This window comes from Antedon bifida, chromosome 6 (assembly GCF_963402885.1).
Source record: "Antedon bifida chromosome 6, ecAntBifi1.1, whole genome shotgun sequence".
NCBI classification, from domain to species: Eukaryota; Metazoa; Echinodermata; class Crinoidea; order Comatulida; family Antedonidae; genus Antedon; species Antedon bifida.
In genome coordinates this window covers 6645481-6661347 of record NC_136231.1, presented here as the reverse complement: position 1 = coordinate 6661347, position 15867 = coordinate 6645481, and the positions used below count along the sequence as shown (strand labels likewise).

Here is a 15867-nt window from a genome sequence, read left to right as displayed (position 1 = left end):
CCTCTCCTTACTTCCGGTTCCTGCATCCGCTACTGGCTACTAGCATGTAGTTTATAGTTGTAGTAGTTGTAGTTCACGAAAACGAACAAGGGGAAATATGATCAACCCCTATTAAGGGGACACTTTGTAAGTCCTCGAAGGTTTCCCTTAATAGTGGGTTCTACTGTATTATACTATTATACACTAAAACAAACAAGGGGAAATATGACCAACCCCTATTAAGGGGACACTTTGTAAGTCCTCGAAGGTTTCCCCTTAATAGTGGGTTCTACTCTATTATACTATTATACAATTAAAAGCACACAACTAACAGATATTTTTGACATACATTGTATTTAATAGAATGACATTCATTCATTATACCACCTGATTTTAATTGCTGTAACACTATTTTTTTGTATTTAGTTACTTATTATAGTCACACATAGAAAGATACATGGGCTTAAAGATCTTAACTTAATAACTAACAGTGTACAAACGTGGCTAGTAACAAATGAAAACTCGCCAAGCTCTGTAATCCTACACAATTTTGTTTGTTATTATAAAAAAATCAAGGTTATACATTTGGTTTTATTTATGAATAGATATCCTGTTTGATTTTCTTTTACAATTGAATGGAATAAGGAATACAACAATTCAACATGGCGAATACAAAATATAACAAAATGACAAATATATATTTAAAAAAGAATGTGCTTAGAAGTAACTAAACTATTACATTCACTTCAAAACACAATCACATTCTAACCAAGCTAAAATATTTTATTGCTCGGAATTTTATTAAAAGCAATGAAAACAATTTAATATTACATGACTCTCCAGTATTTTGTGAAAGTTACTCGGTTAACCTGCTCTGGTTTGTTAATCATCTGATTGGTTTTAGTCAAACTAGATATTGTGGTCAATATCAAAGAGATTATAGCGTGATGAGGGCTTTGGTTACAGTTACTGGGGGTATAATTTCAAATTTATTGTACCTAATTACCAATGAGACTACGTACTCTAAATTTAAGTAATTTACTTTTACTTCTCTTTTTTAATATTACGATAGAAAAATACCAAAATTGGTTTAATGATTCTTGTATTATTATTATTTGTGTTTTTCGATGAGTCCTCTCAGTTTAGCTTCATTGGCCCCAGTTAATTCGTCAACCTGCACCGAAAAAAAAATAGGATAAAACATTTAATCAACATATATCAATTCATATTATAATATCACACACATCTTGTCAATTGAGGATTGTCACTTGCACAATTCATCATCGTACAGGATTTTTGTTTTGCACATTCATTTTGCTACACAGTACAGTGAGCAACCACACATTCAACCACGCATCCAAAATTAGAGTGTCGCTTGTGTGCAATGGTTTAGCCCTTGGCCTAGCCTCTTAAAAGGAAATATTTAATGAGGGTGATCCATCCAGCATAAGCTGATCATGAGGGACCCTCAAACAGTTAATACAAAAAATAAACTACAGTAAATTACAAAATTAACAAAGATATAAAAAATAAATATATATAAATATACAGTAGGCCTACTACTGTATGTAAGAAGGATAATTAATAAAAAATCAGATAATAATATAAGAGAGGGAGAAAGAGATGTTAAATAATATTACTGTATTTGTATATCATTTCACCAGCTTTATTAGTGGTTACCAATTTTATTTCATTTATACTGTACTTTATCTTTTTTACACGTACAAAGTTATTCGAAAACACAACCAAAGATCAGGGAAAGATTACTAAAACACAAACTGAATTTCTGCACAAAGTATATCCATTAATTTTGAATTTTTTTTTCAGTTACCAATTTGGTGATTGAAAAATAATTTAATAACTACTGCGAAGTAACCAGGCTCAGGTGGCTAAGTTAATTGATGAGATATTTTGCTCTACTGTAAAGTGAATTGTATATCAAGTACATATTTGAGAAAAAAAATTCTCATTCAAAACCGAGGTTCGAATTCAACTCTCGCCGCATTGCTTGTATCCTTAGGCAAGATACTTTACTTACGTTTGCCTCTCTCCACCCAGGTGTATAAATGGGTACTCGGTTAGATCAAGACACAACTTTGTGCTGATTACTAGCTGCATTATGGGAGTATGTTTCCATCGTGTTTGATCCCAAAAAAAAATGACTGGGGTAATAATTCAGCGCATTGAGAGCTTGCTTATATGCGCTATATAGTAATGAACTATTATTATTAATTCCAGGCAGGCAATCAGTTTGAGCTGATGGCTGGGGTTAGGTTCTAGCCCAATGAAGCAACAGCTGGTACAGCACCAAGATTATAATTTAATAACTACTGCAAGGTACTGTAGCTTTGCATCAGGGAGCTAAGCTTACTTATCTGACCTTGTGATCGTTACGAATCATCCTGCAGAGGCCTACGATCATTGTCACAAAACCTTTGTCAAAAAATGTGATCTTTTTACGTTGCAGTGAACAAGACCAACCTGAAGACGTCGCTATTCGCTGATGTACTCGCACTTTGCTAATGCATAAAGTGCCATGGGTGCCACATGGGTGGGGGACACCGGCGCTAGACAAGTTTTCATTTATTATTAAGTAATTCAATCAGATGTTTTGCTAGTGCTACTCTCACCAAATTAATAATAAAAAAGAAGTATAAAAATATGTAAGCCCATACAGTACCTTTGCTCCATTCTTATAGAATTTAAAAGTAGGCATCGCACTAATTTCTTCTGCCTCAGCGGTGTCCTATTTCAAATTAGAATTAAAATTGTAATATGAATTGTAATTTTTAAATACAGTATTCTTTATTAGTAAGCCTGTTTTCCAGGAAGCATTGATTTGCCAAGAAATGTTGTTGATGGATGGTTTCCACCAGCAGTCAGTTGGAGTACGTGTAGTAAATGGGAGATGTTCAGCTAGCAGTATACGCAGCGGAATGGCAGCACATCTGCAGTGGAATGGTATCTACAGTGGAGTGGCATCCGCAGTGGAATGGCATCCACAGCGGAATGGCAGCACATCTGCAGTGCAATGGTATCTACAGTGGAGTGGCATCTGCAGTGGAATGGCATCCACAGCGGAATGGCAGCACATCTGCAGTGCAATGGTATCTACAGTGGAGTGGCATCTGCAGTGGAATGGCATCCACAGCGGAATGGCAGCACATCTGCAGTGCAATGGTATCTACAGTGGAATGCCATCCACAGCGAAATGACATGCGGAATGACATCCGCAGTGGAAGGCATCCACAGCTTCCATTTCTATAGTTCTATTGAGAATTAATTGCAAAAAATAATAAAATAAATTTGAAACTTACAGAATTCTCATCAACATCAACTTTCAAGAAGACAACGGTGGTAAATTCTGCAGCCATGGACTGTTGACAAAATACAGAAATCACAGTCTTAATTTGGTAAATTGTAATTTTATCAAATTTATATGATTTAATAATGAATGCTTTTTGTTATATTGTTTTTTTATACTATATTTCTGTCAATGTGCCCCTTTAAATAGAACAAATAACGATTCTATTTTAAAAATTTTTTTTTATTTTAAAGATATTCATTATGTCCATGATTATTATACACATCATTGGACTTGCTTTTTGGTGAGTTCAAACACAGAAATTTCACAAAATTGATTTTAAAAACTCAAGCAGGAAAGTACAAAATGCAACTCATAATAAAACATACATGTTGGGAAATCTTTATGTGTTGAAATTGAGCTTATAAAACAAGCCATAAGGTCTTTTAATTCAATATACTGTGAACCAAGTGAATAAATACTCTTGGGCTAGACAAAAAAGTGTGGTTTTATGGAAAATGTTTGAGAAGAAAACACTGGTTATTGACATTGGTTATTGAAATAGCTTTTCATTTTCAGGGATGCAGATAAACTTTATTTCATCCTGAACTCAGGAAATTTACATGTTCGTAAAATGTTTTTACCTGTACTTTTGGAGAAATCGCTCTACAGGGGCCACACCAAGTCGCAAAAAAATCCACGACGACAAGTCCGCTGGCGCCCGCAATCTCTGCATCAAATTCTTTCTGGAAAAATACAATAAAGATGAAACTGTAAAAATTACAGATAATGCAATTTGGCATTCAGTGCAACAACAACACTGAAATGCAAAATTGCTTGCATAATCTTTTAAATGTGTATGATCTGGGTACAGCGTAAAAACATAGTTCCATTTGTTGCGTTATATAATGTAGTACCTAAACTATATTCTTATATAATCTTTTAAAATTGTGTATGTAATTTAAAGTATGCAAAGTACAGAACAGATGCGATTGGCCAAGTTCAGTCGCAAATTATATCCGCAAATCAGCACAGGTTCTTATAAGTTTTCCTCGATCATAGTTAATTGGATGGTAGAACATTCTTCCCAGATAAGAATTTTAAATTGGAACTGCAGTGTACTGGACACTTGTGGGCATGTGCCACCCAGTGTATCATAAGCAAAAGTAGGAGGTCTATCTCCCAGCCTCTGTAGTGCAAGGATAATGAGTACTGTTTGGTGGCAGTACTCTTAAAAGGAGATGAAAGGTTACAGTTAGTCCACTACGTATTGAGATGGTTATTGTATATTGAGCCAAGTATAAATCTGAATCCATTACAATATAAACCTTAAAATTTATCATTTAAAATTAAAATAGGCAATTGTAATTGAATGCTCTTTATCTCATAGAGATAAAAAGAATCATAAACAGACTTATTAGCAATAATGCACTACAGCACATCCTGTTGAATGCTTAGTAAGACCTTGTAATGAAAATTCACTAATTGCATGCAATTAATCAAAACATAATTTTACATTATGAGTAAAATTAATCAATTTAATGACAAGAACACACAGTACAGCAAGTCAATCTTACTGATTAATTTTCTGCACAGTACTGATAGTAAATTATAATTAAGTTATTATACAGGTAGTCTGGGTAGTACAGTAGAGTGGTTTCCTTATTTACATTCGAGGCTTGTTTTCTATTGCATTATTGGCAGTAGAAAGGCTTCCAATTAAATAGTCCTTGATACAAAGTGGCATCCAATCATTCATATTGTGTAAAACATATTTGTCCCTACACCTAAGTTCATGATTAATTTGCTTTGCTAGACTCATTGAGGTATTACAGATTGGCTAGAGAGCTACCTATCTGACAGTGAAGTGATGCAAACAGATCGGGGCTCTTTAACCCATTGACTGCCGGATGTTTATTGGCCCATTGTTCTGTACTGCCACCAGTACATTTCAGTGAGGGTATTTCCTGCTTGCGAGCTAATTTGTTATCAACGCAAGAATACCTCCATGGCAAGAATAAACACATTTTTGGACAGGGTAGTATTATTTTGCTAATAACGTATATAAACTATTGATAATTTGTAAAAATAAATAATAAAACAAATGTTCATCAGACATTCTACATGCAAATGTATTTTTTAGCAATATTTGTACAGTTAGCTAGGCCAAGCTAGCTAATATATATAGTAGTAGTAGCCTAGTGCTGACCTACTAGACATAGATAATTTGAGGTGTCCACATCCATACTACCACCTTGCCTGTCTTGGCCTTCATCAATTTCTTTCTAGGCTTGGCTATCAATATCCGAGCCATCGTCATGAAGCAGAGCAGTGATGACGACTTCTCGGTGGAATAATCAAATAGCATTTTCATTTCAAACTGATACTTTTAACCTCAAAATACTCAAATTTTCAATATAGTAAGCCTTACAAATGTTCGCGTCAAAATATAGAATGGTTCATTGGCTTTCGTTTTAGTATACAATGTCAATACAATTAGACTCGGTGAAGACGTTATGTAGGCTATTTTATTGAGACATTCATTTTTTCGCATTAATTAATGCAAAGTTGGCACAGCCAGTACAACTAGCTTATTCGCATAAATGCAAAGTTAGCATAGCGAGTGGTGGCGTCCTGTTCGCATAAATGCAAGGTTGGCAGTCAATAAAATATCTGCCATACATCTAAATATAATGTTATTTAGTTTAAATTTTATAACACATCAATCAGATATACTAGTAGTAATAGTGCTGTATACTATTTGCTGTATTACTAGATTATGTACAGTAAGTGTCCAGATATAAAGAATAGAAGTTGTTCCTATTGAATGGAAAAGAATAGACCTTAGTGGGAATCAATTCATACATGACAACCACTGACCCAATCAATTGCCTCTTGACAACTAGCTTAAACAGATTGTGAAGACTGTGCTTTATTCACCATTCACACTTTAGGTTTTAGATAAAGGGAAACACCCTTATAAATTTAATAATTATCCTGTAAACGAATACCACTTAAAGGAAATTATTATTACTATTGACTTAGTATTATCACTTAGTGATTGGTGAAAACGACGATCACAGACACCTATTCCTTATTATTTTTATTGGATTTCTTTATGCAGTGTAGATAAGCAAAAGCAAATCAAAATGCAGTTATTCCAGGTCTATTGAATTGTTAATATTTGATAATTTTAATATAATTAATTTAATTTTAATATAATACTTAAACTTGGTATGCTGCAATGAAAGATATTTTCTCTTTAAAAAATAATTGTAAAAAATCTTAATGTCACATAGTAATAAATTTACATTGAGATTAGATTACTTTGTCCAAAAATTGAATCACAGAAAAAAAAAATTAAACTTTAATTAAGCCCATTGTCTGGCAGATGGATTTCTGGTTACATATAAGCAAAATTATTTAATTTTTTTACTTTTATCCGAAAAAAGTGAAATAAGTTTTACAGTAGTAAAGGCCTATATCAAACTACAAAATGGCCTATTCAAAGTTTTATTTTATTCATCTTTACCTTTTATAATTTGGTGGAGGGTGAAAATACATTGACCCAATAAAAGTATTATGTACAATGACTCAGCTAAAATATTATCTCCTACTGCAGTACTAGAAATTGAAATCAATAAAATAATCATCATTGCTATTAATAAATAGGCCTAATAATAATAGAAATTAACAACGAATGATTCATCATTCTATTGTTTTAGTCCTAAAAATGGAGGGTACATATAGCTAACCTAGGCATGTGTATCTATTATAATTATTATATAAAATAAATTGACTAAAGCCTATTCATTCATTAAACTTACTAGGCCTACCTAGCCCAACCCAGCTTGGGCAGGCAATTATGGGGCTAATTAGTACACCTATATGGAGGGGTCTAAAGGCCTACAAAGTAGGCCTAGCTTGGCGCGGTCGGCCTAACTAGCTTTAGCCTAGGCTAGCTAGTAGTAGTACTACTAGAGGCTAGGCCTAGGCTATCTAGCTATATACAGGAGGGCATACCTCTACTAGTACTAGGCTAGAGGCTAGGGATAGGCCCAATTTGGGGGAAAAGCATTATCACAATTTACCTTAGTTTCTACTTTTTTTACAGACATCGTGATATACTTCTTCTAATTCTGTGAATCGGAGAGAGTCGAGTCGAGTATGCAGACACTTTTTGCGCGAAAAATGCGACGATCGTGGTGTGTGCGGGTGGTGTGTGTGGTTGTGGTGGTGTACGTCTTTGATGATCCGGGAGATTGACTGCTGGACTGTGAAGTTTAGTCAAGCGGAAATAAGTACTACTCCCACTATTGCGAGTATGAGTTTGGACAGACTACTAGTAGAGCTGCATGACACTCGACGGAAATGATTTGCAAAAAGTGGCTGCTAAACGCCGAATTAACAACAACAACTGCATGAGGTCTTCTCAAAATTAATGTGTTGCCTGAGTATAGGCTCTTGTTTGTTGTATCAACAAATCTTCATGAAACTTATGAAAAAAGAACCGTAGGCATACTTTAGTAAAAATCTCTAATCTCTCTCAAATTAAAATACAAAAAAACAAATGTAAATTTAATAGCAATCTGATAAAAGTATGGTGAACCATTATTGTTTCATAGGGGCATGCCTCGTCACTTAGTGTGTAGGCCTACACTCTAGATTAAAAGAATGTGATTTTTACTGGAAAATTAAGTGCAGTTTATTTAAAAACAAGGCCAACAGCCATTAAGTCGCGTGCTACAATGCATAGTGATACCGGACCGACAGACAGACAGACAGACCGACAGACAGACAGACAGACACACAGACCGACCAACCGACCGACATTAAAAATATAAAAACTGCAAAATTGCATTAAACACGTAAATATAACAAAAACAATAAATAAAAAAAGTTAAATTAAAAGACTATGTTGACTTATAGCTATTTGGTTGAAGAGAAATGTGATTTAACATTTTTCTTAAAATTAAATTTGTTTTCTATTTGCTGAATGGAATGAGGTAGGTTATTTCATTTCTTTATGCCTAAATAATAAAACTATTTGACTATCAGATTTAGGAACTGAAAAACCATTGACACTACTTCTAGTCATTATTATAATGGTAGTTAGATGAAACTCTTTTAAACTTTTCAGTCAAAAGGTACTGATTTTCCATAAAAAACGTATGAACATGATTAAGTTTGAAACCTAGCAACTTTATTTTGAGTGGTTTGAAGTCTTTAAGTTTTTTAGAAACATCTGAAAACCAGGAGCAACATGCATAATCAAAGTGACAAGTAATCAGTGCAGAACATAGAATTTTACGAGAAAAGAAATTTAGACATGCAGGTCTATACAAAAATTTAAGTCTTGAGTTAGTCTTTTTGAACCATAGATCTTTTTGAACTTTTTGAACACATATACAAATATACTGTGTCAATCGTTTTTTATTGTAACTATATGAATTATAGCAGTTTACTCTTTAAGACATGACCTGTACAGTAATTTGTTCATAATTGAATCAAATAAAAATAAACCCCTCGGCCTATTGGTACCAGCCTACTGTTTGTACGGTCTGTACTCATGTGTACGTTGCGGCGATAAAGATATAACATTTCGTTTCTGCCGACTAAAATGTCTACTGTCAATTTACTAAGGTAATTTAGGTATTCTGTTTAATTAAATATGATAAATTTTACTTTATAATCGATAATTGATTGTTTATTTTGTTTAAAATCAATACTTATAGTTATAGCTAATATAACAATGTATGGGCATGTCAAAGTTCATACAAAAATGGCGGCGGCCACGGAAGAAACCCGCGAAATGGAAGTTGAAGAAGAACCTGAAGAAGTAGAAACAAACGAAACAGTTGAATGTGACAAAAATGAAAAACCAAACAGAATATCTAAACTTCCACTTACAAGAATTAAGCATATAATTAAGACGGATCCCGATGTAACTTTAGCAAGCCAAGACTCAGTTGTACTCATAGCAAAAGCTACGGTAGGCCGCTCTCTCTGCCGTGCCGTGTCACTTTGGTGTGAGCATATAGGCTTACGACCGTCCGTTCTAGGATTGGAAGGATAGTGTGAGGAAGTACTGTAGGCCTAGGCTTACACTACAGTTATTCATAGTATAGGGACCTGGGCTACATATATAATGTTTTTTAAATGCATTGATATTATTAATCAATTAATATTAATAATATTTATGTTAAATAAATCAAACAAGGCGTAATAAAAACTAGGCCTAGGGCCTAGGCCTAATAATATTATAATAATATAATATTAATAAAATAATGATAAATAAATTTAGGCCTAGTGCTAGTAGGCTAGTATACTATTTATTAGTAAAATAGTGGAAGTAGTTAAGTAGTAGGCCTACTACTAGACTGACTGTCTAGTAGGCTAGTTTACCTATATGTTCATCATTGAACAAGCTGGTTTTAACTTTTTGGTTTTGCCGTGTTGCTCTTCAAAAAAGATTACCAAACATGACATTGCTAATACTGTATATAAATTATAAACACAATGGAATTTTGCATTGTCATGCATATTAAAGATAAAAGTCATAAATTATTGCATAATAGCATGATTTCTTTTTTTTTAGGAAATGTTCCTTCACCACTTTACACGATCTGCATATGTACAAACAGCCAAGGGCAAACGCAAAACAATGCAGAAAAAGGATATAGGTAAGCCTACATCAATGATCATACTGTATTTATGTACAAAGCATGACAAGCTACATAAGTAGTGCATATGTAATAATTCCATGTTGAATTGCACATTCAAGTTTTAATAATACTGTCAACCATACATTTTACAGTTTTACATTATAAACTGAGTATTTTCTGTTGACAGAGTCAACCGTGCTGATAGTCAATTTAGTGTTGAGGCTATCGGCATTGGTTGGCAGACTTGCATGAAATACAGACTCCCTTCCTTCCATGTTAATTTCCCTTCACATTGATTTTAAATTTCTTTACTTTATTCAATATTTAAGCTGACTTAACTTTTACATATACCAGTGAACAATGCAATAGCTGTCATTTTACTAGTCAAATATGTCTAACAATACAATTTTTATTCTGTAGTTAAGAAGGGTTTAGTCCCCATAATACGGATTTGTTTTGTGTTCCTTTTATAGATATCTCTGTCGACTTAACGGATGAATATGCATTTCTTGAAGGTATGACAATAGCCTTTTTAAGAACAACAAACACTTTAAAAGATATTTTTATATAAGACAATAACATTGGCAAAAGGTTTGTTAACCCGGTTAGGTCTGTTAACCTGGTCAGGTCTGTTAACCTGGTCAGGTCTGTTAACCTGGTCAGGTCTGTAAAACCTGGTCAGGTCTGTTAACCTGGTCAGGTCTGTTAACCAGAACAGATTTTTTTTTAGAAAAAGATAGATTTAGGTTTTCTTTCTACATTTTTCTTTTAAGCATAGCGCCCTCTCAAGTTTTCTTTAATTTTTTTTCCTTCATATGTCAAAACATTTTTACAAAACTTTTTGATACAGATTGCATTGATGAACCAGTATTTTTTGCGGTTTTTGATTTCAGAAAAAAAATTCAAATACTTTTTTTTTAAAGATAAATTGATTAATGTTCATCTTTCTTCTTAGGAATGCTTGATTGATAGTGGAATATTTGCAAAGAACAATAAAAGAACATAGGATGGAAAGTGTGAATCTAAAGTCATTGCTTGAAGTACCTGTACATTCTTCAAGTTGTATATTATGTATAGTTAAATTATCAAACAGTTCCTGTAACTTCAAATGTCTAATTTAGCTTTATGCAATCAATAAGTATTTCAAGACTGAGATTAAATATATACTGTATACAATATTAAAGGTAATGAATAATCTTAAATATTAATGCCTCTAAAGGCATGCCATTTGCGCCAAAATGTTTTTCTATTTACGAATATTAAGCCGAATCTCCACCGTCTAAAACCTAGACTAACGTGATATGACTTTTAGTATTATTGTAGGCCTACAATTATGGAGAGAGAAATATGCGCGATAAAGTACACAATCCGATTTCTGGCTGATATACTGTGACGCGTTACCATGATCATGAAGAGCGTAACAATTCAGCTTGTCATCCGTTGTTTTATACACCTGAAACGCGTTACACCATTGAACTGACGCACAAATTTGAAGGCGCTGTGTGTTGGAATGCTTGTGATGATTCTCGCAAATCACAGAAAAGAAACTCTCATCTTGAGATTGATAATCAACAACTAATATACTATTGTAATTACATAGGAGGATTAAAAATGTATTGTCCCCTAAAAATGTAGATTAATAAAGTCAGATTTTGAATAGAGCAAAATGTTTTTACTTATAAAAAGACTGTTTTTTTCCTTGAAATTACAGTTTTTCAGGTAAATGATTTTAGTTTTGATCCAATTTTTGGTCAAGTGAATAACTATTGAAAAAATGGCATATAGTCAACAAAAACAATTTTAAACAATTATTTTTTGTATGGGGTTCTTGAATCAATTCTATTGAATTTCAATCAAATTTACACAATCAACAATTTCAATCCTGAATTTTAAATGTTCTTCATATATTATTAGTAGAAATGTTATTAATTGTTAATTAGAGGCATATCGGATGGCAATTCCCTTTAGATACTCCATGGTCTGAAAGCATATTGAAAATGGGAAAGTTCGTAAATAAAAAAGTGAAAAAGAAGTATTAAATTACAATCATTTTATTTTAATGTAACTACACTTGAATGGAAACATGAAATATGTTTGCAACTGAGGTTTATTTCACAAAAACTATAAATTAAAAACAACTAATTTTGGACAAAATGTAGCAATGACATCATTAACTACTGCTTCATGTTAAATAGAATGTTTGTAAATGAGAAGTGTATTATATAGTATTTCGTACTGTGTAGGCCTATATCTAGGTAGTCCTCATTTGAGGATTTGGATCCATCACTATCTAACATTTATTTTTAACAGCTTGTTATCGACAATACTGTATAAAGTTTCTGAAGAATTGTCCGACTTAAAACAGAACTCACGTATATAAAGTGTATTTACCACATAAAACTGTGTTTACTTAATGTTATGATATAATCATAAAACGTTAATGCCATAATATAGGCAATTATTTTAAATCAAAATAGTTTGCTAACATTACTTACTTTGTCCTAATTTCTATAACAAAGATCTTAATTAACTAATCTATAGGAGGCATTTATTAAACAAAAGGAGTTGTTTGCCTTAAAAAGTGGTACCGTACTATTGAGTGCTATTCGGACATGTGGGTCTGTTTGACGGTACTTCTGGTAATTGCGATCGACAGACACACGCAACTTCAATATCCTGAGTCGTCCAGTGGTATTCAACCATTCCGTTTGAACAGTTCCTTTCAAGTAGAACTGGAACCGGATATGTAACCTGTGAAAAGAAAAACAGTTTTTTCGTAATGATTACCCAGTGACATATATAAGTTAAGTTACTGTACGTGGTACCGACCATGTACAATGTGTTATTTTAGCCATGGACCAATTGACTATATGGTGGAGTGTCTACTCCCAGTAGTGGCGCCAGGGACCCGTCAGAGAGGACTGATCAGGTTTGTTTGTCCTTAAAGATGTATTGTCCCCCTGAAAAAATAATTCTTAACAATTTGTTTGTTGAATATGTCATTTTAATGTCACCTAATATTTATCCACTTTGACCAAAAATTGGATCGAAAAAAAAATATTTACTTGGAAAAAACTGTTTAAAGCAAAAAATGGTAAAATTGGCTGCCAGCAAATTGGTTTTTGGTTAAATGTAACCATTTATTTTGTCATTATTTTTATAAGTGAAAACATTTTTTTTTTCTACGGAAGTGATTAACTTTATTAAAACTACAAAATAACATATTCAAAATCGGATTTAATCTATCTTCATTTTTCATCTTTTGGGGGGAAATACATCTTTAAAAACTTATGCAAATTGCCCTAGTGATAATTTCTTTACGGAAAAACGCGCATCAAGGATGAATACTTACTGGGTAGCAAATATGATTATGATCTAAAACTTCATGTGAATATTGATCCACCGGCTTCATACACGCTGATCCGCATTCACATTGTATTCGTTTCATAGAAACCGGTATTCGACGTGGATTCACATCAACGAATTCACGGTGGGGACAGAGGTGTTTTTCACTAGATTGTGATACATTTAATGATGGTGAGGTTTGGTGCTTCTGTTGTGTTCCGTTACCATCCTTAAATGAAGAAATTGTCAGACGGCTGTGGGCACTCCAGTTGTTTTTCGAGTATGCGGTAGCGTGATCATGACACACCGATTCCACGTAAGGTATAGAGCATATAAGGGCCAATAAATATAACGTTTTCTACGATAAAGAAAATAATTTGACAGTAAATCAAAATACGGGTATTATTGAATAATAAAAACAAACAAAATACATTTTTTAGATTATTACCGGTAATTAATATAAAAAAAACAAATTGAATGTCTGTAACTTAAAGATTTATTGTCCCCCTGTCCTCTCAGTGTAATTCTTTTTTGTAATGTTTGTTTCTATGGTAATACATGCAAAAAGATAAAATTAAACTTAATCGAATAGGAAATAGAGCAATTAGACTAGTAGGAGAGCACTTACCTGATGTTGAATCCTTGTATAAAAAAATGTGTTAAAAAAGTTAAAAGTATCATAGATTTTTAATGCTTTTATATAAACTTTAAATCATCGTTAGTGCAATATAATAATAAATCATATAATATAATTAAATAATAATAATATTTATCTAATTTTAACAATTTTTAGCCTCTTAACTTTTTGTGTGTGTTTTTGTAAATTGTATTTTATATTTATATTTTTGTATTTTGCCAGTTTTCAAATCACATTTCTGTTTTTTTAAATGAACAATAAAGTATATATGACTATGAAAAAAAATAAATAAATAAATAATTCTAAGCAATTTTTTGTTGAACATTCCATTTTAATGTCACATAATAGTTATCCACTCTGACCAAAATTGAATTTAACCATTTATTTTGTCATTTTATAAGCGAAAACATTTTTTTTGTCCGGTTTTTTTCTACGAAAATGATTAACCTTATTAAAACTACAAAATAATCTATTCGAAGTCTGATTTTATTAATCTTCCTTTTTCAAGTTTCTGGGGGACATTACATCTATAAACCGCATTAAAAACCATGTGTATAGTAACAAACAATTACAACAAAAGTCGAAAATTAAAATGTGCTGTGCGTATCAAGTTAATTATATGAATATGTCATGATACTTTAATTAATATAAGAATTTGTTGAAACTTACCTTCAAAATGCTCATTGCTGTGTTGTGATCAATAAACGGCAACTTTCAAATTATATCAAATGAATAAAAGTGGTGGTTCACGCCACAAAACTGTGTTATTATAAATTACTGTGTGAGCCTGACCATTGAATGATTTCAAGTAGAACAAATATGATATTTATACCTTTGGGAATAACAACCCATATTGTAATCAATATTGTTGTATCTATTAATATCATTACGTAACACTGGCAATATTACAATATTTTCTTTAAATATTTTCAACAGTGTATCAGTAATTATGACAATTAGTCAGCTGATTGTATTTGAATGCAATCACTTTAATTAGACACTATTTTGCATAAAATGATATACATCACGATTGAATTTGTATTGTTGTGGTATTAAAGGTGTTAAATAACTTCCCCATCGTTTTAAATCCATGTTCAATTGAGTATTGAACAAGGAAATGTGTTTACAATAATCCTGTCATTTTGTACGATAGTATTGTTTTTTAATCGTTTAAGTCAAAGAAAAAGCCGCTCTGTGTACTGTAAATCTATGAACGTGATATTGAATGCATTTTTCCAGGTAAAGCCTGTAGCCAAGCGGGAAAAGGCTGACCCATGAGCAAAATTGTTATTAATATCTATAAACTCAGTTGTTCCCCCTATGATTGAAGCGGTATTGCGTAACGTGTTGCATTACAATTTAATTTATAATTTAATTTAGTCGATGTTATAAAATGTAGGCCTATGTGGTTTTTAATTAATATTTATTATTAATAAATTAATTTCCTGCCCCTAACACGCATTTTGCAATCCAAAATCTATTAATTTCGGTTGTTACCTTATGAAATTACGTTTTATGGATTATTATTGCTTTCCAAAATTATACTACATATAAAACTATAATAATTTTCAGTAATCTTTAAGAAAGAAATTTACGAAACCAAATTGTAGAATAAGACCTTAAATAACTAAGAGTTTTCTTATAAATGGATTTTGTAGTCAATACATTGTTTGAGATTTTGTTGAGAAATTATTAGTAGGCCTACAAATATTTAAATATAATAGAAATGTATGTTGTTTAAAATTATTGCCATTCTATATTTATTTATAGATACGGTGTTTATGAATAGAGTTCCTGATATTTATATAACAAGCCTTAACGCAATGTATAAGTATGGATATATTGATAGAGTTCGTCCAATTAATAGATCTACTAAAATGGCATGTAAATTTTCCCTTTTTGCGATTTTTTTATTATTAATGCGGAACAATTAAGTT

General features: G+C 32.2%; 2 protein-coding genes across 2 annotated transcripts; one reads left to right on the top strand and one right to left on the bottom strand.

The window, feature by feature from the left end:
- Window positions 1-314: 314 nt before the first annotated feature.
- Window positions 315-7536, bottom strand: LOC144844154 (thioredoxin-like). The gene is made up of 5 exons (XM_078700902.1): window positions 7375-7536; window positions 3928-4029; window positions 3297-3356; window positions 2660-2725; window positions 315-1153 (listed from the first exon to the last, which is right to left on the bottom strand). Exons 1-5 carry the CDS (start codon window positions 7399-7401, stop codon window positions 1091-1093), a joined length of 318 nt encoding a protein of 105 aa, XP_078557028.1. The 5' UTR covers window positions 7402-7536; the 3' UTR covers window positions 315-1090.
- A 1530-nt stretch (window positions 7537-9066) lies between these two features.
- On the top strand, window positions 9067-12997 carry LOC144844342 (DNA polymerase epsilon subunit 4-like). The gene is made up of 4 exons (XM_078701207.1): window positions 9067-9275; window positions 9882-9966; window positions 10422-10463; window positions 10904-12997. The coding sequence occupies exons 1-4, from the start codon at window positions 9096-9098 to the stop codon at window positions 10915-10917; spliced, it is 321 nt and encodes a 106-aa protein (XP_078557333.1). The 5' UTR covers window positions 9067-9095; the 3' UTR covers window positions 10918-12997.
- Window positions 12998-15867: the final 2870 nt, after the last annotated feature.